General features: G+C 37.2%; 2 protein-coding genes across 3 annotated transcripts in view; one reads left to right on the forward strand and one right to left on the reverse strand.

Annotated features, from left to right (window-relative positions):
• LOC583322 (disheveled-associated activator of morphogenesis 1-A) overlaps window positions 1-4,842 on the reverse strand; it is a 106,421-nt gene extending 101,579 nt beyond the window's left edge. Inside the window, exon 1 of one of the 2 annotated variants that reach the window (XM_030999775.1) lies at window positions 4,328-4,842. The gene's annotated coding sequence lies outside the window, so the exon portion shown is untranslated. The remainder of the gene's footprint in view (window positions 1-4,327) is intronic. The other variant, XM_030999776.1, reaches the window with a different exon arrangement.
• Window positions 4,843-11,320: 6,478 nt separating this feature from the next.
• Window positions 11,321-23,854, forward strand: LOC578370 (phospholipase DDHD1). Its single transcript, XM_030999454.1, has 12 exons — window positions 11,321-11,708; window positions 13,473-14,017; window positions 14,452-14,613; window positions 15,165-15,293; window positions 15,711-15,858; window positions 16,242-16,470; window positions 16,915-17,180; window positions 17,598-17,676; window positions 19,092-19,241; window positions 19,652-19,907; window positions 20,662-20,811; window positions 21,507-23,854. The coding sequence occupies exons 2-12, from the start codon at window positions 13,495-13,497 to the stop codon at window positions 21,659-21,661; spliced, it is 2,247 nt and encodes a 748-aa protein (XP_030855314.1). The 5' UTR covers window positions 11,321-11,708; window positions 13,473-13,494; the 3' UTR covers window positions 21,662-23,854.
• Window positions 23,855-24,862: the final 1,008 nt, after the last annotated feature.

Consider the following 24,862-nt stretch of genomic DNA (forward strand, 5'->3'; position numbering starts at 1 on the left):
GAATCGATTTGCATTAAGCTCTGATAGCCTATGGCCACGGAAAATCCATACAAGGCAAGCACTGCATTCGCCAAGATCCTTCGGACATGGTTACGTTATCACTTGGAAAGGACTTCATGCTACAAAAGCTTTTTTTCTAAGTCACATCTTTTCAGAGACAGTTGTCAGTTGAAAACATTATTATAGTATGTTTCATATAAATTCCTCCATACTATTTATTGAATTCAATATCAAACCAAATTTAGACCCATCTGACTACTAGAGAGCTATACATGTAATAATAACAAGATATTTTGACCAGCTGTAGCGAACGGATTACCTAGGCCTACAGGATCAAGATGGACTGACAAAATTGGAAATTTTAAGACAGCCACAAAATGAACGTAAAACTTTTAGGAAAATGGAAAAGGGAGTGCCCCAGACACCAGATCTTCTCACTGTACAGGTGGAAATGAGGTCAAGGGGTCATGGGTTTGCAGGTTGCCTTATGAGGGGATTGACCCTCCCAATCCCTTAAGGTTACCTGAGGTCATCAATCAAGGGTCTGTATTACAGAGGGGTGTATTGTTTGTATTTGGGTGTGTGGTCAGACTGCACTTGTGTCAAGGTTCCATCAGATCAGGGAGTTGTAAGAGAGAGAGAGAGAGAGAAAAGGGGCAGTTACACTGTCATCCAAACACGCCAAAAAATGCCAAACCGGAGCCTGGCCGCGATGTTACCAAGGGCAACTACGCTTTACCGGCAGACATGCCAAGCCCCAAACATTCCAAAACGAAGTGTGATCTTTTGGCGTGTTTTGGCGTGTTTTGGCGTGTTTGGCAAGTATAACCGCTCGCAGTTGTAACATCGCGATGTTAGGCACGTGACTTCCGGCACTTCCGGATTGTTACCCGCGCTCTTTTAAACCACGTTCTTCCCGTGTGATATTTATAGCATTTCCATCGTCGTGCGTGTTATCCGTTCATTCAGCTCCGTTTATTCCGTTAACTCATCCTTTATTCAATCTTCGTTATTCCCGTCTGGCCATATCTGTCTAGTAGTAGTATTTGAGTGTTTTGTTAGATTAATTAATATGGAAGTGAACAATTCCCATTGGACTGATGATGAGATGAAGTTCTTGATTTCGATGTGGAGGCAGGGAGAGCTCCTCCACCAGACTTCCAAGCGTCCCTGCTAACGTGGGGAAAAGGGCTTCAGAGAAATGAGTGAAAGCATGAAATTAACAATTAACAACGATGATTTTCTTAACCTTCCCATATCGTTTTTACTACTAGATTTCGATTGAATTTGGGAAAACTGAATCAGCAGCCGTAGTCCGTACTTCGTAACTTATCCACTCTTGCCTCAAATACTACACGCGAGATAAACAAAACATATCGCATGCATGCGCATGGGATGTATCGCTATTTAGCTAGCTATAGCGCTAGCTGGAAATTGCGCGCGCTAAAAATCTTATAGCAGGCCGGGGTCAAAGGTCGGGAAGACTGCACATGCGCATTACCAACCGAAACATGCCAAAACATCGCTGAACAGCTCCGTCGGTGATGTTTCAGCACAAGTGTAACCGGGTGCACGAAACATCGCGACTTTTCAAAATGAGGTATTTGACAGTATAAATGCGCCTAGAGAGAGAGGGGAGAAGGGGATTGGGGGAAGAAGGGGATGGGGGGGGGGGGAGAAGGGGAGAGGGAGAAGGGGAGAGGGAGAGAGAATGGGAGTGGGAGAAATAGATGAGAGAGAGAGAGAGAGAAAGAAAGAGAGAGAGAGAGAGAGAGAAAGAGAGAGAATGGCTCCCTGGTTAAGTAGCAAACCCTCAAGAAAGGGGGCAACAGACTTGAAATGAAGGTAGACAGGAGCCACAGTTTGCAAAAGCGATAAGAGGGCCATCTTCAAATGCAAACACTGCAACAGTATGTGAAATATTTGTTGACTTCTACGATGGTGTTGGGTGCCCTACAATATACATGTACAATGTTGATCAAATAAGTCTAAAGTATCCTGATAATAGCATATTTACCTTATGGAGACTCTAGGTACAATGCACTGTATAAGAATAGCTAATGCAACAAGGTTTGTGTGTCATGCATAACAATACAACCATGTCTGCCTCCATGTACATGTACATCTAGGGTTTACAAAGTACAATGGGCCCTGTAAGTGTAAGGTAAGCCTGCAATGTTTACATGATGTATGTGGACCCTACAATGTAGAATGAAAAGGGCAAGACCTGGGGGGGGGGTGTTTCACAAAGATCCTAAGTAGAGCTTAACTCTAAGTTGGACTTAAAAATTATGGACAGCCATTGGAGTCTTAAAATGAAATATATTCAAAAGCAGAAATTCAAGTATTTTAGACTTTTTATAAATTCCACATCCAGAACATGAAATCTCCTTGATGATAGAAAATATGAATGATTTGAATAAACAATTAATGCCTTTCAAAATAACTTTTACAAAATATTTTCAAAGATGCTAATGGCTTTCCATAATTTTTAAGTCCAACTTAGAGATAAGTTCAACTTAGGATCTTTGTGAAACACCCCCAGGCAGCAGTGCTACTCTGGTAATGTTGGCCTGCATCAGAGAACTGCAGACCCGGCTTTACCAAATTATCCGATGAAGACTTACATTTGCACTGTTTATGAAATGCGTACAATGATTGTCTCTTCGTAGGGGTCTCCTAAAACCTACCATGAAATATATTACCAGAAATAAATAACAATTTCATAAACATGAAGTATTTTGATGAAGCGCTGCAAATATAAGAAGCAATAATTCCATTCAATCCAAAGAGTATTCGGTACCTTTTCCATGCAGTTACAAAGTGCTTCACAATAATGTAGGCCTATTCATGATGCCGAATGTAAAAAGAACATATCGACTACAGATGCTCATTCAATTGGGGGTCTACTAACTAAGAACCGACTATATTGTCGCTTGTGTATAATGTAAACAGAGTTGGCCCTAGGGATATAGATTTAGGGTGGGGCATGTTTCTAAGATTTCTAGATCACCCCCTGCTAGACTTTGTAATATAAGAACCACTCCTGTTTACAGTCAAAATTTTACATCTCTATAATCTCCAAGATTTATTCAAATCCGAACCAGATGTGGATCCACAGTTGCTGCATACTGGAGAATAATACATTGCACTTAATGTAGCTTTCTGAAGTATGTACATAAAGAGGTCTCCAAATTCCCTGATACATTTGGCTTTCAAAACATAATTTGCAGAAATTCTAATCATAAATAAACACAAGTCTGATTTGACTTCTTTGCTGAAATGTAGATGGCAATTTCCAAAATTGGAAATAAAATCATCCTCCAGTTATTCAATTGTTAGCCTAGATCACTGAATATCATCAAATATTTATCAATTTGAACTTTTTTTTTGCTGATATTGATGGCAATTTTCAAAATTGGAAATAAAATCATCAACCCTGTCATTCAATTATTAGCCTATCTGATCACTAAATATTAGCAGCAACAATATTCAGGTATTTCTCCGACTATGAACAATGAGTGTGTATTTGTCATCTCACGTCACATTAACAATTAACACTGTCACAAAATTGTAATCGGGTACATGTGCATTACAGATCAGGTGACAAGATAATCAAATTAACATGATGGTCCACATTACAATACATGTACATGTAGTTATGATGCACGGAAGGACCACTAATCTGTGCATCCTCAAATCTCAATATAGGAAGTCATCCTTTATTCCAGATTAAAACATTGATTCAATCCAATGATCCAGTCGTTATTTAGCCCTACATGTACTGTATATACTGTAGACTCGTTTTACACGTTAATTTACAATGCAAAGAACAAAAACATCAAAATCACATCAGTACTATGAAATTTAAAACTAGCTAGTACACAACAAAAGGGTCATCACAACAAGAAATATTAGAATATTGTCCACCCAGTATAACTATAAGATTGAACCTTGGTATTAACATTTTTATATCTACCACTACATCCTACCTATACATGTACACTCTATGATCTTGTGCCAAGTTGACGTTGGTATACTAAAAACACATGAATTAAATAATAAGGGGAATACAGGTGTAGCTTTGGAAATTTTGAGGAAAACATTAATGATAGACATGCAGTTAGTGCGTTGATGTGATTGTGTAGTATACATCTACATTTAACTCTGTATAGTCTTGTTATTTGGTAAGCTGAGACAAGCAATTAACATACATGTTAATTAAATAAAATTGACAATTATTTCCATACAAATATTGCCTATTGATAATGTAAACCATTTAATTTGATAGCCTTAGATAAGTTGGGCGATAAAAGGCTTGACTTACCTGTATTTGATAGCCAACAGTCTTACTCCAGTAATATAATCCTGAGTTTTGACAGATAGAATCCTTTTTCCTGTCACTGACAGTATAGTACAGCACGTTCACGCTTCTCCAGGTTCCAATGATAAAAAAATTGTCAATGATCAAAATATCGTTGAAACTCTTCAAAATTCCTGCAGTCCAATATCAGCTTCCAAATTAAGCCAGGCAAAAATGATCAGGTTTGATACATGCATTCAGCAGAAGTATTTTCATCTGATACAGGAGTCTATGACTATGAGCTAAATGACTGTTGTACACAAACGGCTTTGAATGCAGTAATGCTCCACGGCTGAGAGACTCAAGGCATGTAAATACGAATAGGCGTTTACCCTGCCTGTGCTCTGCCCAATCCACTTCTGCATGCAATGTATATTCACCATGCAAAAAGCTAAGCACTGTTCAGAAGCAGTGAATGCACTGACATGACAGTAGAGAGAGCTACAGAGAGAAGGACTAGGCTAGGGGCATTACACGACTCACTGCACGCATCAGCACCAACAAACTCAGTGCGCAATCCTTTTCTTGCTATTCTATTCAGGTAGTGTGCCCTCAGTTGAGAGGGAATGAATAGGGATGTGATAGAAGGGTTTCTGATTCATTGTGATATTACAATTGGATGGTAAGATTTCCTCTATTAAAAGGTGGGCTTGGCCACTGATTGGCCAGAGGGATAAAAGAAGGGGTGGGCGAGGGGTAGTGGTTGGGTCCAGTTTAGGCTTCCTCATCAGAAGATGGATTTCAAAGATTCAATGGATAATCCCAAGTCTTTAAACTGGTAGCCAAGGACATTAAGTCTCAAAGAATATCAACAATGATCACAAAAAGGGGGCACTGGCTATTCAAGTTAATTCAATCAGAACCGCTGGAGAACATTTTGATCCTTCTGAAGAAGTTATTCAAAGTTTAAATAGGAATTCCAAGACAAGATCAAAATTAGTCACAAACTATGGGCAAATTAAATAGGATTATCCCAGCTGTGAAGTCATCTTCTTGTCGACCTTATCATGCTGGGATCAAATGGAGGAGAAGGACATTTTTACTATACTTGTACTACAATTGAGGAGAGTCTATTCCATTTACACTCTTTTCCTTTTTTATGCAGGACCAGAGGAATGGGATGTACACTGTAGGATAAATACCGGTAGAATAAACACAAGATTTGATTTTTACTGTACAACTTTTCTTCTAAACAATGTATAACAAAACACCTATTTGACTTGTTGATACTATTCCCTAGGGCTTTTTCATAAGGTGAAACATAGGGGGTAAACAGTATATTCATTTTGTCTTTTGTGAGCAAAATCCCTCATTTTAATTCGTAATGAAATACATGTAAACATGGAGGCGTAAAAGCATGGTTCTCTTTAATGTCAATTACGTTCAATTATAATTAGGACATGTATGCCTCTTTCTAAAAAGGAATGTTAGTGTTTTTATAAGCAATAAAATCATTTATGAGCAATAAAATCATTTATGAGATATAAAATTACAGGAACTAAAAAGACTCTACCTTTTTCTTTTTTACTTTTTTTTACTTAAATTTGCATACCTGGTAGACACATGTATGTGCGCTATGCTCCATTTACCAGCAATGAAGGTCTATAATGAGAACACTCCCCATTGTTCCATTATTATCAGAATTATCATCATATTACAGGAAAAGCCACATAGTGACGTTGTCATTAAACTTTTATCCAATTTTATGGTATGTAAACAGCAGACATGCAGGTATTCCAAGAATGTAGTCTGTTTTTTACCCCTCATATTATTCATAAAAGCTGTAACCATATTTTCAAAGTATACTTTGTTCATGTTTATTGTAAAACAGCATCTGAGGAACTAACAAGCTCTGCTTCTAGTTAGTTCCTCTTTTCTCATGCTTTTTCTATTATATTTGTCGTTTCATTGCATATTTTTGTAATATAATAATTCATTGTATTATGTGTTGCATGAGAAATAAAATCATTGAATCACAAATATTGTAAGAACTTTGTACAACCAACTATAGTTTCTAAAAGATTTTGTCCAACAGATCAGAACTTACACAAATTGTATGGAGCTTTTACTTTTCACCTGCCCTACAGTTTAAAATCTTTTTTTGTACAAAATGAATCATCAATTCTTCATTCCAGAGCTAAATGGATGAAACCACAACATAGAGGGAGTATGACCAGTTTCAGTCTCTTTCTTTCTTTCTTCATTCCTGACTTTCATCCTGAATTCATCCTCAAGAGCCGAAATAGATCAAGAAAAAACTTTTCTAGAATGTTATCGACAGCTTTGTATTTTTTTAAAACGAAATCCATCTTTTTATTCTGATTTAGATTTCTTTATAATTATAAGGAAAATATGAATACTGTAATGTATCTAGGCCTATATTACACTAAAGACCTGTGAAGAAAGTATTTTCAGATATTAAAGTAACTCAAATATTAATTTGGCTATTCAATCGCTTGAAAGAACAAATGAAAATACAAATGGGTGAAAAGGAGGAATAGGACAACAACAAAAAATAAGACGCAAAAAATTAAGAATTGCATCTATTTTTTACAGGAAAAAAAAGTAGGGATAGAATACGGAGAGAGGGAGTGGACAATGACAAGATTAACGGTACTCTAAAATATTCAAACAATTTCCCCAAAAATGTAATCATACTATTAAATCAACAATTGTAGAACACCCACTAGCAGACACGCTCTGAAAAGCAAACAAGATTTTTTTTCTTCATCCTTGGCCCACAAAAATATCAATTACAATGATGCAAACATCTTCTGGGGGATTGATTTCCTTGACTAGTACACCATAACCACAACATTGTTTACAGGATAAACAACAAACATGGAACAATCATATTGACTTCCATTTCTAACAATAAATTTGACATGGCTAATTAAAATTTAATGAACAAGAAAAAAAGGATCTTGCTGTTTGCATTCTATGTATATATGCTGAAAGTGAAAATTATCATAAATCAATCTAATGACAGCCTACTACCATTGAAGTATTTTGGGCCAATATTAGTTCAATTTTAATCTTTGCAATTTTTGCACCCAGCAATGGCTTTCACAATGTCTTCTCAATTCTCTTTCATTCACCGACCACAACCAGAAACTTATCCCCTTTGTTTCCTTTCATACTTCCTTCTCCAATCAACATTGTATTTTTCAAAATTTTAACTGAACCAAAACAAATATTTAGGAAAGTTTCAAGTATATGGAATCATATCTGACAGATTTATTATTAGAAGTCATGAACATATATGTCCTGGATGTAACTCACCTATTAAATCATTGACCATTTACTACTTTACAGCAGAAAGATGTAACGATTCACATCTCAATGTTATACTATGTATGTATGAATGTATTTATCCCAACTTTGCATCTCTCTCTCTCTCTCTCTCTTTCTTTTTCCCCTCACATTTCTCCTTCGCTATCTTCTTACTTTTGCATCCTATCATGTTACTGAGCTTGTGCCGGTTGTTATGCAATATCTTTACTTGCTACTTGTTTCTTACTATATATATTTATTAAATCTAATTTGATAGGAAGCTGTCCAGACAAAACCTTCTCTTGTTTTTTTTTTTTTACAGCTGTGCCTTATTCTGTTTTGTATTAATTCATTGTAAATATTATCCCAATTTATGTATTATTTTTTACATAGAATTGCATGTTTTCACCTTTGTTAACGTGTTTTTAAAGATTTCATGGTGGCTGTTAAGACAAACCCACTAGGGTTTTTATACAGCAACCACATTTTTATTTTTGACTGTCAATATTTTACTATTTTAATAAATGCAACCAAAATATAATAATTATGTATAAGTAGTACTTCTATTATATTTACTGCATGTCGATGTTACTGTTTTTATTATGGAATTATGAAATTGAATAAATGCTGAATTGCTGAATTGCATGTCTTTAAAGGTGGAATTGAATTGAATAAACTGAACTGAACTGAAACTGAACTGTCTACCGGTAATCATCTATGAAGTACTTGAACATTACAGAAAGAAAGACAATTTTGAAGGTGACTTTCATCACGCATATTTCATCGTGACACACAGTAATCTAACGCTCAAAGACAATGTGAACTCTGATTGTGAAATACTAAAACACTCATGAGTAATTCTAATCTTATCATATAAAACAATTGATAAATATTGATACTGTTTAATAAATATTGCTGTGCAAACAGCCTTCATATCAAGCAAATATTCTTTAAAAGCAGTAGGGATACATGCTGTCGGTCAGAATCAGAACTAAAATAAACTATATATGGGGAGAAAAGGCAGAAAAATGTCTCTGTCCAAGTCTCAGAGACAGGACTTTTTTTCTTCTTCATGCTTCTTTCATCTCTTCAAAAAAATCAATAAAACTCTTTTGTTTGTTAATGCTATTCAAAGGTTATCAGTACAATAGTAATATCACTGACTAAGAAATCACTGATCAAAGTGCAAAGTACCGGTATGTCATTAATATCTGTCACATGTGCTATAAAAAAATTACCGGTAAGCAATTTAGAATGATGAAATACATGTACAGTGTAGTATAGTATACTGTATATATATATATTGGGTCATTACTACAAAATAGAAACTAAGAAATCTTGCACTGCAGCTCTGAAGTAGGATAGCAATATTGCAGTGTATTTGAACTACTCACTCATGACTATATGGGATACTCTATATTCAGTAGGGTAAGTACATTTATATATTGAAAAAGACATTTTCTGACGTAAATATGATTGTAATTAATGGCAGAAGCAATAATGAGAAATTACGTCTATTTTAGTTTTTAAGAAACATCATTCACTGCTCAATCAAAGGAAGATATGATTTTCGAACATTGAATTACAAATTACACTTATTTCATCAGAATAATTTGTCTTTCAAATAATCATCTTTCATCTTTCATCTTTCAATTTAAAAAGTTATTTCTTTATTGTGAAGGTCTTTTTAATAGCTCTTACTCACATGGAACCATTTTAATACATATGAGAGATAATATTCAAGGAAATGAATCTTGAATGAACTCTCCATCACTGTTTCACTTTCAGTCTGCCATTTTCCTAGAACTACCCGACAGAGACTCCCAACTGGGATCAATAATACTTCATCTACTTCACAGCGTATCAAATCCACAAAATTGAATAAAAGCTCTTCAATTTTCCTATCAATACCAGCACGATTTTATATCATTTAGTCACCTACTGAGATAAGGTGACCTACATGTACGTCATCAGTACATGCAGGCTTTTCTTTTTAAACAAAGAAAAATGGTCAAGATAGGTCATCTGGAATACTTTAGAGTGGACAGTAAGCTGCTGATAATGAAATATATGATAGTGATTATGGCAGTGATGATAAGAATGGTGATTATGTGGAGGAGTGGGAGGAGAGGAGAAGGGGAGGGAGGAGAGGAGAAGGGGAGGGAGGAAAGGAGAAGGGGAGAAGGGAGAGAAAAGGGGAGAAGGGGGAGAGAAGGGGAGAAGGAGAGAAGGGGAGAAGGGGAGAAGGGGAGAGAAGTGGAGGAGAGAAGGGGAGGAGGGGGAAAGGGGAGGAGGGGGAAATGGGAGAAGAGAAGGGGAAGAGGGACAGGAGGGGAGGAGGGAGAAGGGATCGAGGAGGGAGAAGGGGAGGAGGGGAGAGGGAGAGGGGAGAGAAGGGGATGAGGGGGAGGGGAGGGGGAGGGGAAGGGGAGGGGAGAAGGGGAGGGGAGAAGGGGAGGGGAGAAGGGGAAGGAGAAGGTGAGGAAGGTGATGGATGGCAGGCCAGAGGATGGGAAGAAAGAGCTGGAGAAAAGGAGGATGGCCGGGCAGAAATGGAAGAGGGCAGAGAAGTGGAGTGGAGCAAACAATAAAAGGAGAGGAGGGGTTGGAAGGGATCCTAGTGTCTTTTGATTTAACTTTTTTGAAGATTTTTTTTTTATAGATCTAGAACCTAGACCATAATCATATTTGTTATCATTTATTTTCACCATCAGGCATCAGGCATCAACATTTTCAACAACATTATCGACACCATTTGACATCATCAGCAGCATCACAGATATGCGACAATTGAGAATAGAGTAGACTAGTCTACACAGTTCAGAACAATCTTTTACATTTCATCATAGACCGGAAGTTTTGTGTTCCAAGTGTAGGCCTTATAAACCGTGTTAGTTTACAAATACAACACATAACATACAGATCTAGGCCTACTAAAGTTTGACCTCTCTACTTTCTTTAGACTGTTTTATCATGTTAGCTTGTTTTGTTTTCTTTGTTTGCTTTCAATATTTACCTAGATCTAGACTATTTTTTTCTTCTTCAGTTCAGGCTGAATAAAGCTATAGATCCAAGGGTACGTATAGACCTATGCTCAGTTTTGAACTAAACGCGTAACAGATGCCTCATTCTGGCCAGAAAAAGCTGAGCATAAACGTACCCCAAGTATAATTTAGACAAACCATAGATCTAGGGCCTATTGACTAACCAGTAACTGAAGTCAGAACTCAGCTCAGTAGACTATTGATAATTGACCATGTTGACTCGCTTGAAAGTGTTTGGTGAATGTGATCTGTGATTGTGAATGTGATTTGATTTTGAGGATCACAATAAATTTACAAAAATACAAAGAATTAGATCTAGGTCTAGATCTAGAGATCTAGATCTAAATCTAGAATTTTTCTTTTTTCCTTTCTTTTTCGAACTTACCTCTTGAACTTTTATGGCAAATGTTGAGGTGGATTCAAAATGGGTCGAGCTGCACACTGGTATCCTCCATATTTTAGATCTTTAAATAGTTTAGAGAGTAGACTAAGAACTAATAATCAGACTCAGTCAGAGCTCAAATAACGCTAAATGCAGTAGGCCTATCTGATTTCATTCCGCATCGCGCGCGTATATATGCACGCGCAATTTTGGGCTGGATATAGCTAGAAGAGGGGGAGGGCTAGGGTGGGGAACATCGGGGGCCGTCGGGGCTTGTGAAATGACAGCTCATCTGCACTCGCGCCGCAGATCAGCTGGAGATAAATCTATAGATTTTATAGCGCACGCGCGCTCACTTACGTTTTCTGCGCTGCATAGGTTTTCTTTGCTGATTGGGCGGGCGCGCGTGAGAGAGCAGGATTCATGAGCTATATAATCCCATTGAAAAGGAAGCTCTTGTTTAGCCAAGTAGCATAGATCTAGACCACAGTCTGTTTGATCGTATATTCAAAGAAAAGGAATCTGTAGACTAAAACTATAGAATTACCAAAGAATCAATTATACTAATTTATTATACATAATCTTACTATTGAGAAGAACGTTGGATTCACACAGAGTCAGCCCAGAGAGATCAGAACTTCAGAAGGTAAATTTTCGTTTGTGTAGTCCCATACGTAGCTTGTCATGTTTGGTTTAGTCAGTTGTGTTCAGTCTGTTCACAATAACATTTATTAACACAGGCCTAGGTCTAGTCTATAGTAATATGAGATGTTAACATTAGATCTTTGAGATTCGAAGTCTAGACCCTACCTTAAATTGGAATGTATACATCCTTTCTTAACTGAAATATTTCCAGACTAGCATTTGTGCACATCACATGACATGTCACACAACACTAAAAAAACACACACTATCACTATCACTATCACTATCACTATCCTGGCTGTGTAGTAAAAGATGTGCTTTTGATTCTCAACATTTCAAACACCACTGTACAAAACTCAAATGATTTCACTCAAAAATCGGTACTTTAGTGACAATTGATGACACATGTAAATAGCAGTAAAATACATTTTTTTAAACTTACTGATGTTAAAAAGAATAATTAAAAAATTCAAATTGTAAGTCTAGTGTTAAAATTTGCTTACACTTACAGCTGCATCGACATGATTGTGTACAGTCTATGCGATATTATGTGGTGTGTATATTTGTGTATGGGTCTAATAATAATAATACCTGCCTCACAGCAAGCATGCAGTGCTAGAGGTCAATACGCATTAGCATTGACTCTCTATGCTTTGCTGGAGTGAAAACAAATATCAGTCGACTAATTTGTAGGTAGAGTCTAGACATGTTACAAAAAAATAAAATCTCAGATTTTGAAGCTCTTGCTTTATTTATACCATCAAACAGAGCTTGATAAGACCTTTTATTTGATGCCTCATTCATCCTAATAGCCCTAGTAATAAGAAAGTTATGCCAATTTTTAACACCCGTAAATCATGTAGGACCCTAATTGTTATGTTTTCCTTTGTTTTCATTTCAAACAAAAGCTGTGATCTCAAATGACAAATGTGACCGAAAGCCTCTAATATATCATTACAAAAATGTATGTAACTTTCTTTAGAATGAAGATTTTTCAATGAAACTTTCATCATTTTTGCATGACATCTCACATTCCTCATCCAAAAAAACATAGGGTCTATTTCTTGTTCATAGATTTTCCTGAAATTTCACCAAAAGCAAATTCACATGTTAAACAATCTAATAACATACCTTTTTCTCAATCTCAATGCGGGATCAGGGTACAGAATGGCACCAAACACGGCTCTTGTGAAACAGTGCATAAAAACATATTTGCGAAAACATACATCATAGCAAGTTTTGTATAAAATGAGAGATCACGATGTCATTCTTCTCATTCAATAGAAATCATGAAACAGAAATCTTACCAGCCAATGAGCTAATCAAAAGCCCACATTTGTGTAGGCTATCCAAATGGTCTCCAATAATGCATATCATCAGCCCCACGGCAGAAACCTCCATGGCGAAAGCGCATGCATTGCAACGTACCTAGTCAATGCCTGTTCAATCTTGTCTTGATGCCTGAATGGGGTCTTTCTAATTCTATAATTCTATACTATTTTTATCTCACTTGACTTACTAAAATAAACTGAAAATGTAAGAAAATTTGTCATCAGATTAGGTCTAATGTTTGATTTAGATTTAGATCTATCTTGCTTCAAATTTTTGGCATTTTGCATTCTAATTTACTATGTAAATTCAGCCCAGTGCCAGTCTGGGCCAGTGGTTCAGATTTGTTTGTTTTATGTGGTGGTATCACCAAATTTATCTGCCAAATGTAGCTCCCTCTTACTCTCTACCTTTCATTTCATTTGTTGTCGTCTAGGGATTTGATTTCACATAGAATCATGCAGTATCCCACACCGGGAGACAACTTCCCCGACTACACTTCATCATCTGATTGGGAAGGCAGGTCATCGGATGCTGCTGACACAAGCAACGACAGCTCCTTCAGCTTTGGCATGGACCTTGAAAACTCTGATGTGACCTTCAAGATAACCTCTGATGACCCTGCCGACCCTGGAGAAGATGGCACATGTACAAAGGCTCCACCCAAGAAGCCTAAGCCTCCCAGGCCCCCACCTCCAAGAAAATCAAAACCGGATTCGTCATCATCGTCCTCATCGAAGTCGGAAAAGGTGGCCGACCTTGTGGTGCAGAAGGTCCGCTGGTTGTACCGGGAAGAGAAGAAGTGGGTTCCGTTCATTGGATATGACTCGTGCCAGATGGAATGGAAGTATAGGCAGGCTCAGCTACAAGTGAAGGAAGACGAAGAGGGGATGGATGTTGACATTGGGACTGTTGCCGTCAGAGGAGGACTCTACGAAGTGGATGTAGCCAAAAGGCAATGTCATGCTATCTACTGGTCAGGTATTCAGTCTGTTTTTAAAGCGGTTAACAATCTTTCCAAAGTCATGATCCTGAATTGTAGCGGAGATCATCCTCTCATCCTCTCAACAGTAGTCAAACAAAGGATTTTTCTTGTATTCATAAAAACGTTTGATAGATATTTTGGAACCAAGAATTGGCCTGAAGATAAACAGGAATAGTACAAATGCAGAATACATGCAATTTTTTGTTCAAACATCCAAAAGATCTGGTTAAAAAAAATTGAAGTCTACATAGCTACACATGTATATATCTCTATTAAAAGTTGTTACCTTCATTACCTTCAAAAAAGGACTTTGTTCATTTCATTTACATGCAGTACAAATCTGTGTCCTACAATATAGACCTCTGCCTCATGACCATCCTTCTTCCACCAAACATTTTCACTTCTCCATATTGTTTTCCTTTTAACGTAGATGATACCGTTAAAGTGATGAGGGGAACCTGGTTCTATTCCAGCGGTGCAGAGCCCATTGAAGAAGGAATGGCGAACGATATCGAGAAGGAGCATCTTGACTTGTTTACCAGAGATAATCCTCCGGAGCCTCCTGCTCAACCGACCAAAGGAGCTCAGAAAGGTACCAGAATGCTTCGACTTATTTTAGAGAGTGGAAGGAATGCATATATTAGACATGTGACAATTTTCATTTCCTGCAGAGTGTATCAAAGTTGTTAAGTATCCATAATTCTGAACTGATATGTTGATGAGAAGTAGAAGGTGTTTCAGAAGTAACTGTTCATATCTTGGTCGTTCTGTCAGACTGACTCCACCCGAGTCTGTAACAACTGATTTTGTGCTATCCAGGGTATTGTAATTGTTTGTTTGGTCTGTTGTCAGTCTGGTGTGTTTTCTTGTTGGGGTTAGTTAGGTATAACTAACTTTTGACAAGAACAGCCTATTGATAACAAATAAATACACACAGTTGACATTACTTAATTTACAGCAATGGTAAAATGAAACTTCAAAATTCAGCATGTTATTTATTTACTAAACTGATAGCTGTCATATATGTATAAACTTTTCTATTTGAGTTGAAATCCCTTCTTTCTCATAAGGAAACAATTGTTTGTGATGCAGTTTCAATTATTACCTCATCAACGTTTTGTGATACTTTTTCCCCTATGCTAGCGATGCACGAGTTATACTTCAAAGATTGCCATGTAGATTGGTATTCCAAAGATGCTGTATACTTCTACAGTAACTCCACCAGTTCAAGGATTGCAAGGTCTATAGGCAACACACTAGGGTTTTCTAAAGGTAAGATTTTACTACGTATGCCTGCAGAAATCATTCAAAAATAGTTTCTATTTGCTGTGACAGGGATTATGATATTTTGCTTTGTAGTTTTGCAGGGCTAATGTAAATTAATTATATCAACCCAGATGATTAAAACAATCATATGATGTTTATAAACTGTAAATTGATATATTAATATAATAATATTCTGCTTTGATGTGGTGTTAATACATCGTCAGTGTCTCTAAGTGCTTTACAAATATATTATTACCCCCTTCATCAGATTCAGGCTTGCCTGCACATTCTCAACTTTCTGGGGATCATTCTAGCCAAGCGCAATTTTGCAGAAAGTAGAAACTTAATTGAGACAATACAAAAAAGTTACCAACAGCCTAAGCAAAGTGCAATGACCTATGTATGTCTTTTTCTTTATGAAAGCATCCACCAGTGGGTATAAGTTAATGCGGGGATACCCCACCCCAGCCAGCCTGGACGACAAGCCCCCTCCCATCTCTCATCTTGTCTTTGTTGTTCACGGAGTCGGATATGTTACGGACAAGAAAGCCATCATAAAGAACTGCTCTGAGTAAGTGGAGACTTGAAGATTGAATTCAGAAGACAAAATATTATAAGATAGTTTTTTTTTTACAATACTCTATTATAATTCATACTAAATATCCTTCGTAATTCTCTATGACACATAATTTAACAATGGGAAGTTCTCAGTGCAGCTCAGCATGCATTTTGAAATGTTTGCCAAACAGTTTCACACCCATGATCTGTTTCAAGAATAATATTCCGAGCACAATTAAGATATCACACCTTTATCAAGAAGATTCATTACATCAACAATAAGTCAGTGAAAACATTGTTTACTTCAACACATACTGTGACATATATATTTGCACCTATTCAAATCCTCTCAATACCTTTTCACATCTTCCTGCCTCTCTCATTCTCTTCCATCAGCCTAAGAAAATCAGCCTCCAAGGCCATTGCAAAACACCTCCCTGACCTTATCTCCCCTGCCTCAACTCAACGGGTCGAGTTCCTCCCAGTGGAATGGAGATCAAGCCTCAAGCTCGACAACGGCATGGTCTCGGCCATCACCCCGTACAAGCTTAAAGGTCTTAGGGTGGTGCTCAACAGTACTGGCATGGATGTGCTTTACTACTCTAGCCCCCTCTACAGGTCAGAGGTGAGCCGAGTCAGGAAAATATGTGGTTGAATTCCTCGTCAAATCTGCCTAGGCATATCTATGTTAATCGTTTTGTTTTATTCCTATGGAAGTTAAAATAGTCAATGTAAATACCTGGAAAAGAACGTATTGCTAAACACGGTTTCTTTTTAAATCAACCAGCTTGGTAAAGACAAAGAATCAACACACATTTGGCCAGGTGACATAATGATAATTGCAATTGCAACAATAAGTCTGAAGTCCCTATAGGTAAAATAAAGTTGAAAAGATATATTCACTGCACATTTGAAATACATGTAGTAATCAGATACACCAATCAACAATTAATATGAAAATCAAACAACAGAGGCGTTTTCTTTTCTATTTCCCAGTCATCTTCATGTTCCCTTCCCATCAGATGCTCTTAAGTATATATCTCATTATTTCTTTACAACCCCACCACAGATCATACAGTGCGTTCAGGCCGAGGTGAACAACCTCTACGAGATGTTCCGGCAGCGCAACGAGGGGTTCGAACCCAACGGCGGAAAGATCTCCATTTTCTCTCACTCTCTCGGCAGCGTCATCATGTACGACATCATCACCGGATGGAACCCAATCCATCTCTACGACCACTACCTGTCGCACGAGCAGAGTCTGCATCCCGACCTGAGCACCGTGTCTCCCGATCAACATGACCTTGTAGCCGAGCTGCACCAAGCTAGGATAAGGTTGGTAGCTTTTTTATGCTCAAATCATTTGTTTCTCTCTATCTCTCCTTTCGTTCTGATATTTTCACTTCCTTATTTACTCTCTCTCTGTCACATCCAATCCATCTTTCTCTTTACCATTTCTTTTAATCTATTTTCTCTCATTCTTTTTCTTATTCTCTCTCCCAAATATATAATTTATTCTGTATTTTAAGGTTTTAGAAAGATTTTTGATGCAGATATAAACTTGTCTCATCTGCTTATCCAGACCAAACTGAATATCAATATTTTGCCTTATCCCAGGACTAGTGGATACAAAAAAGGAGAAGTGAAGTATTGATCACTCATAAACGATTTGTATAAAATCTTAATGTTTTCAGTACTGTGTGATCATTCCAATGTCTGCACATTTTAATTTGCCTCCATTGTTCTATGTAGGGTATCTGGTCTGGAGAAGCAGCTACTGGCAACCAATCAGATTGCAGCAGCTGTCAATAGACCAAAGCTGAACTTCAAGGTAAGTACTTTGAAGAATGTGCGTTCAGGGGAAAGTTTTTCCCTCCATCCTCATAGTATTGCCTGCTTATGATATGGAGTGTAGGAGTGGGTTCTTTCATCATCCTCATTTTCATCATCGATATATGGGAGTGAGGTAGTCCTGTAGGTCTCCCGGTCGTCTTCCAAGATATAAGTTCAATTGTCAGTTTGCGATTTAAGACGTAGTGCAGAATTCGTGGATGTCAGGTTATATGAAATTGTTAACAAGCCTTTCAGGAAGCTGTGGGTTACCATGTATAACAGTATATCTTATCAGTGCAGCTGTCTCTGCTTTCTATATAGACATTGCATCTGTCACACTGATATCATTGCCCCCCCCCCCCCCACGCGCACACACACACACACACACACACATGCTGTAGTGGTTTGGCATAGTGTATACAGAGACTGAATGTTGCAATGAGTATAAACTTCTTTTTTTTTATTTATGTTTTTATTAAGAAATCAAATCATTACATATACAAACTTTCCAAAAAAATACAAATGCTGTGTTACAAAAGAAATTAATGACAAATTAAGATATTTACAAACGATTGAGATGATCTGGGGGAAAAATAGAAGTAAAAAAAATTTAAAAATAAATAAATAAATAAATAAAAATAAAAAAGGCAGAGTACACGTAATAGAAATAATCAGAATCATAACAATTACAAGTACAAAAGCAAGAACCTCAAGATAGCATTGCATCAGAAACTGAAAATTTTGTTGGGCCCAAAATGAAGAAAAAGGAGTAAAAATAAGCCATCCACAAGTACAATGGAACAATGAGTATAAACTTGAATGAGTCACTAGCTTAAGTTGCATTAGAGTCTACAGGTCACCTATAAACAGAAACCCACACCTTAAAGCTCTCTTTTGTTCTGGTAATCTATTGTTCCTGGATGTATCATTGTTCCTTGTGATTCATTTCAAGTGACATCATTCTTTACCTAAAATAAAGGATACAAGGTCATTTAAAATCCTGAAAGGCATGTGCTTACTGAGTAATTTACCAGGAATTTGATGAGGAACATAAAATGTAGCATTGACCTCCTTTTTCTAAGAAATTATATTAACAGATTGATTACAAAAACTTCTCCTTTCATTTTTTAGGAAAAATGCTATAAACTGACATGTTTTCATACAGTAAAGATAAAACTGTATTACATATCATGCATAAGTATGTATATCAGTGTATTAAGATGTTGTATGTACATATGCATAGGTACTTGTTCATTTGAATGTGAATGACATTTAACATGAGAACTAAATTTTAAAAAACAGATTTCACACAGAATTCAGCTAAAGATTTGCAACATCGTACAATTTACATTTTAGGAGAAAGGAGTTATAATGAATTTCATGTGTGTCTGCAACTTGTTTTGCACAATTTAGGTGGAGAATTACTTCTGCGTGGGGTCTCCTTTAGCCGTCTTTCTTGCCCTCCGAGGAGTGCGCCCCCAGGGGAACGGATCAATCTCTCACATCATCCCCAAAGCTGTCTGCAGCAGACTCTTCAACATCTACTATCCATGCGACCCTGTGGTAAGGAGCAAGGAAAGATATGACTAAAAATTCCAAGCCCTGTTGAAATGGGGGGGGGGGGGGGATCAGATGAATGAGTCTGTTTGAATGGCATTGTTTTTTTTCTCCACTAAATGATGTCCTTTCCTAGTATATTGTGGCGTGCACCCGTAATCCAGCTAAGAATGGAAGAAACACAGTATATTGATACTTTAAAATGGTATCAGCATCTCAAAAGACATGAAGGTAGAATGACATACTTTTATGGTTTTTGCATTTTTCTATCTCATTCACAGGATGATTCAAAGACTGGATAATGTTAATTTCAGATTTTAAATATTGAATTGCACGACATCTATCAAGATAAAGATTTGACATCTATATATTTTTGCAAACTTTCACCCTCTTTATTGATTATCTTTATTTATTAGGCCTACAGACTAGAGCCTCTAATACTGCGGCACTACAGCACCATCTGCCCTCTCCAGATCCACCGCTTCGAGGGCAAGCAGGTGGCCTACCACACCATCAAGACCACCGCCCTGCCCGTGGCTTTAAAGACCGGTGAGGAGATGAAGGGCATCCAGGAATCGGATGCGGAGATGCTGGGAGCGGGGGAAGAGAGGACATCCCCGGGGTCGTCTACTTCGACCTCACCACAGCATCTACCAAGGGGAGGAGCAGCAGGTTTGTGTTGAGGAGTGTTCATGTGTTGAGGTGGTGGTGGTGTGGTGGTGGTGGTGGTGGTGGTGGTGGTGGTGGTGGTGGTGATGACAATGACATTAATGATAATGGTTACAATAGGAATGATGATGATTGTGGTGTTGGTGGTGGTGGAGACGATGATGATGACAATGGTATTAATGATAATGGTTACATTAGTAATGATGATAATTATAGTGTTGGTGATGGTGGTGGTGGAAATGATGATGATGGCGGATGATATTAATGATTGTGGCTACAATAGTAATGATGATAATCATGGCGTTGGCTGTAGTACGGTGGTGGAAATGATGATGATGATAATGGTTACCATAGTATTGATGATGATTATGGTGATTGTGGTTTTGGTGGTGACAGTGGTGGAGATGATGATGACAATGATGTTAATGATTATGGTTAATGACAATATGATTAATGACAATAGTAATGATGATGATTAGGGTGATTGTGATGTTGGTAGTGATTTAGAGGATTATGATGGTTATGATTATACTTATGGTGGTGAATGAAATAGTGATCAGAATGGGGATGAAGAAGAGGAAAACGTAGTTGAAACAAAAAAGATATTAATAAGAACACAAAGAAGAAGGAGAAGAAGAAAAGGAGGAGATATAAGTAGGGAACTTATCTTGAGATAGGTCATTAGGTGTATACAGCGAAAAATATTCCCACCCCCAAAATACAACATTAAACCATCTCTTCCTTAAACTTTTGACAGGATTCACTGGAATGAGAGCCTGGTTCTCAAAGACAGCGGAGAAGTCTCCTGAGCTGGAGGCACTGGAAGACATGGAGAGAGCCATCCTGAGGATAGAGAACATGGCAGAAAGCAATGAGAAGGTGGAAGAGGACGAAATGGAAAGTGTGGGTAAGTATACTGCAACTGAGAGTGAGAGATGAGAAAAATTACCTGTGAGATAGAAAGAGAGAGAGAGAGAGAGAGAGAGAACATGGTTGACAGCTATGAGAAGATTTAAGAGGACAAAACGGAAAGTGAATTCAAGACAGGCAGAAAGAGAATTTGAAGGTAATAAAATCAGCTAAGTGAATAATGATGGAGAGAGAGAGTGGAAGAATAATTTGGTAAGCAACGTTGTTTGGAATAGCTATTATGAGATAATAGTAAAAGGAGATGGAGTATAAAGAAAGAAGGGCCCAAAAAACAGTGAGAAGGCAAGCAGAGGAAAAAAGAAATGAAGATTGGATACTAATTTCACCATGCAAATCCATGGTCCGATATGAAAGCCTTAACGTTGAAGTCTGCAATAATGTTGGCCTGTATGACCAAGAAAAATAGATGGATTTGTAAGATATCCAGCCATCCTTTAATAATAATAATGATACTACTAATGATAATAATAATAATAGTAAACATTTGTAATGCACCATGTCTGTCTCTTAACACTCCAGGTGCAGTTGTGAGAAAATTGTGGGCATACATCTATCAAGTAATTCAAGAAAGAAAGCAAAATACAATAAGTTTAACACAACTCACTACATAATTTTGCAATAATAGAAGTAGTTATTCATTATTTTTCCCCCCTCTTGCCCTATTTTCTACAGAATTGGAGCACAGGGTTGACTACGAGTTGAAAGAGAGTAACCTTGGAAGTTCCTATCTCTCAGCACTCACCTCTCACACCTCCTACTGGACTGCAGCTGACGTGGGCCTCTTCGTCGTCTCTCAACTCTTTCCAGAGTATGCCTTTGTGGAGTAGACTGCATTCATTACAGAGGGCAAGTCTCCACACTAACTCTTAGGGGGGATGTTGGAGTCCAGAGTGAAAGTTTGGGGTCCATGGCGGTGTTTCATCAATTGATTTTAATCTATTTGATGTTCGATTGTTAAATCAATTGGATTTTAAATTTAGGGGGCTTATGGACATGAAGTCCTTGATTATGTTGTAAAATGTTTGGGTCCATTTGAGGTAAAAGTGTCTTAAATCAGTTAAATCACCATTAAGATTTATTCTAAGGCTTGACACCCCCTCCCTTGTACCGATGTGGTGTTAGTGTTTAGCAATGCGGTAAGCCGGATATGTAACTTTCACCAGTCTAGAAGTGTATCTTAGGGCTCATTTTCTTGTACCTATAATTTCATAGGTATGCTACCTATATGCAGAAATGTTTCGTTATACAAATTGTATGTGTTATTAAAAATATTGTTGATTCTGGTCCTCTTATATGTTCAGTACCATAAAGCAATTTCTAATTTTCGTTCACATTCACATTGCAGAATATACAAGTGACTCATTATTTGCTTTTTTACTTTAAAAAAGAAAATAATTAGAATGTCACAGATGACTTGATCTGTTGCCCATTGTTGTGTTATGTAATACATCTACCTATTTCTACCAACTATTGAATTACATAACATTGTATGAAATTGACAAGAGGCCTGATGTGAATTTATAGTTGAATGTAAGAAAGATATTGAAATGACATCCTTATCAAGAGGACTGATCTTATCATTATTATGAAGTTCAAAATATGTCTGTATCAATATATATTAATATATTTACGTTATTTCAAAGATATTATGAAATTATTTATGACTTGCAAACTCATTTGTGGAATATGTTGAACATGTTACATTCAATCTTCATATAGATGATTTAAGAATCTAATTCTTTCACTGCTTCTTAACTTATATTTGTTGTTCAAAGAAAAGGCTTTATATGTATGCCAAAGTTTGCTTGCCTTTGATTTACACACCTCTTCATTTGATAAACGTGTATCCAGCTTTAAATTTGCAATTTGTTGATGAAGGCTTATATCAAAGTACTCATACGCTGTTAATTTACACTTAATGTATATAATGTTATGTAAAATATGAACAATTATGAGTGACTGAGATTAACATGCACACTTGATATAAATATCTTCAATTTTTAAATATTAAAGATTATTCCTTGAAATGCAGTGTGCGTGGATAATGGTTGATGGAGCTAAAGCTGGCTTCAGGTCTTCAGGATGGTAAACGTGTAATTCGATGGCTATTTCGAGGAAAAAGTGATGTTCTGTCATATGATATGTACCATACACATGTCACAAACATCTATATTTCTAATTTAAACAGTATTGTGTTTATTTCAGGTTATATTACCGGTATGTAATTTATGTATTAAAGCGCACTGATATGTCTTAGGACAGGGATTGGGCTATATAAGTGGTACGTTTATTATTATTATTAAACAGAATATTGTTATTAAGTTCTTCTACAATTATTTACAGCTGGCTTGTAAGACATTTAGAAGACAAAAAAATCTTGATCTTAAGTATATTTATTGTATGATGATATTTACAGATTATTTATTATATATCTTTTGAAGCCAATGATAAAGGTTGCTTGTATCAGTATTGTATTTTTTTCCTTCACGGAATTACTGCCTCTGAATATTCAAGACATGCATTCCTACTTATAATTTATTGATATTTATGTTATGAAAGATATTATGTGAATATGTGTTCTTGCAAAGGTATTTCATATTTGTAGTATGACATATATCAATATAAGTTTAAAGATTGTGTGTAGTGGTAGAATTTATGCAAAGTACATTTGGGGGGGGGGGAATAATTGGAGTATACAACCATATGTGCCATTGGTATTTGAATGTAATTCAGTCTTAATAGTGTAATAACGTCTTTATATTTTCATCCATTTCCCTACTCATTTCGCCTTCCTGTATTCCATTTCATTTACATTCTTCTCTTCTTTCAAAATGAATGCTACATGTACTGGTACCTTGCATATTGTCCGCTCGTCGGTGTTCTAGTATCTTATTTTGTGATTAGCCAGGGGTGATAGTGAGCACTAAAAAAAATAGGTTTTTTGTTTTCGCCTCAACCACGCCCCCCTTGAGTAAAAAAAAAGAAGAGGATTCGCGAGCAAAAAATTGCATCTAATAACATTCCCAGGGCTCGACTTTATCGGGAGCCCGGTGGCCATTGGCTCCCTGAAATCCCTGCGGGCTCCCTGAAAAAGTGCTTGAGGAACCCGGCTGGCTCCCTAAGTTTTTCTAGTATCAGCCACGAAAAATGCTGTTTCTTACCAGCACTTTAATCCATGTTTTAATCCATCTAAAAACCCAAATTCCGCAGTCAAAATCATGAAATATGCGCTAGGCATTCCAAGGCACACTTGGCTCAACTCCAGCGCGAATAATGAGTTGCAAAAGAAAACACATCGAGATCAGTGCAGGAATGCCATGCATGATAACGTTATATCTCCGCACTCGTAACGAGTGCGCAATACATGCTGCATTGTATGTCGGTGCACTCAGAGAATGTACACACTAAGACAAACGCACGTGGTCGCTGCGTTGCCAGAGCTGAGTGTATGTTTACGTCGACTTGTTTTTGTGATACATGTGCGTTTGTGATCGTGAGTGCTTATTCTTCAGCGTGCGTACCTGGATGGACTTGATTATTGTTTGAACATAATTTTACGAACTACTAGTTACTTTCCTCTCTGAATATGATATTATCGTTTGCTCAATCTGTTGAGCAATAATGAAGATTGCATGGATGATTGACTGAACATATTGAAACAGACGGAGCGAGGAAGAGTGACTATATCTCATTCTGATAAAACCTAAAGTCCAATGTTAGACTGTTACTGTAGCCAAAGGGCTTCATAATAGTTGTAAGATTAATTCTTCAGTACAGTCAGTTAATCCTCATGGTCACATTTACACTTAATAATACACCCCTCCCTGGTCCCGGCGCTGATGATTATAACAAAAGGTATCGTGACGGTGTGTTTATGACCACAAAAAAAACGTGATAAACTTGGGCTCCCTGAAACCCCTGCGGGCTCCCTGAAAAAGTGCTTGAGGAGCCCGGCTGGCTCCCTAAAAAAAAAGTAAAGGTCAGGCCCTGATTCCCCCCTTTCGAGTAAGAAAATTGGGGGAAAATAG

Source organism: Strongylocentrotus purpuratus, unplaced genomic scaffold (assembly GCF_000002235.5).
Source record: "Strongylocentrotus purpuratus isolate Spur 01 unplaced genomic scaffold, Spur_5.0 spur5_scaffold_5, whole genome shotgun sequence".
Taxonomy (NCBI): Eukaryota; Metazoa; Echinodermata; class Echinoidea; order Camarodonta; family Strongylocentrotidae; genus Strongylocentrotus; species Strongylocentrotus purpuratus.

Bases quoted from the DNA above. Each gene is read 5' to 3' on its own strand.
- LOC578370 (XM_030999454.1), top strand. From the start codon at position 13,495: ATGCAGTATCCCACACCGGGAGACAACTTCCCCGACTACACTTCATCA. The intron at 17,677-19,091 runs GTAAGTACTTTG...TGCACAATTTAG, and splicing joins GACCAAAGCTGAACTTCAAG to GTGGAGAATTACTTCTGCGT. The intron at 20,812-21,506 runs GTAAGTATACTG...TATTTTCTACAG, and splicing joins GGACGAAATGGAAAGTGTGG to AATTGGAGCACAGGGTTGAC.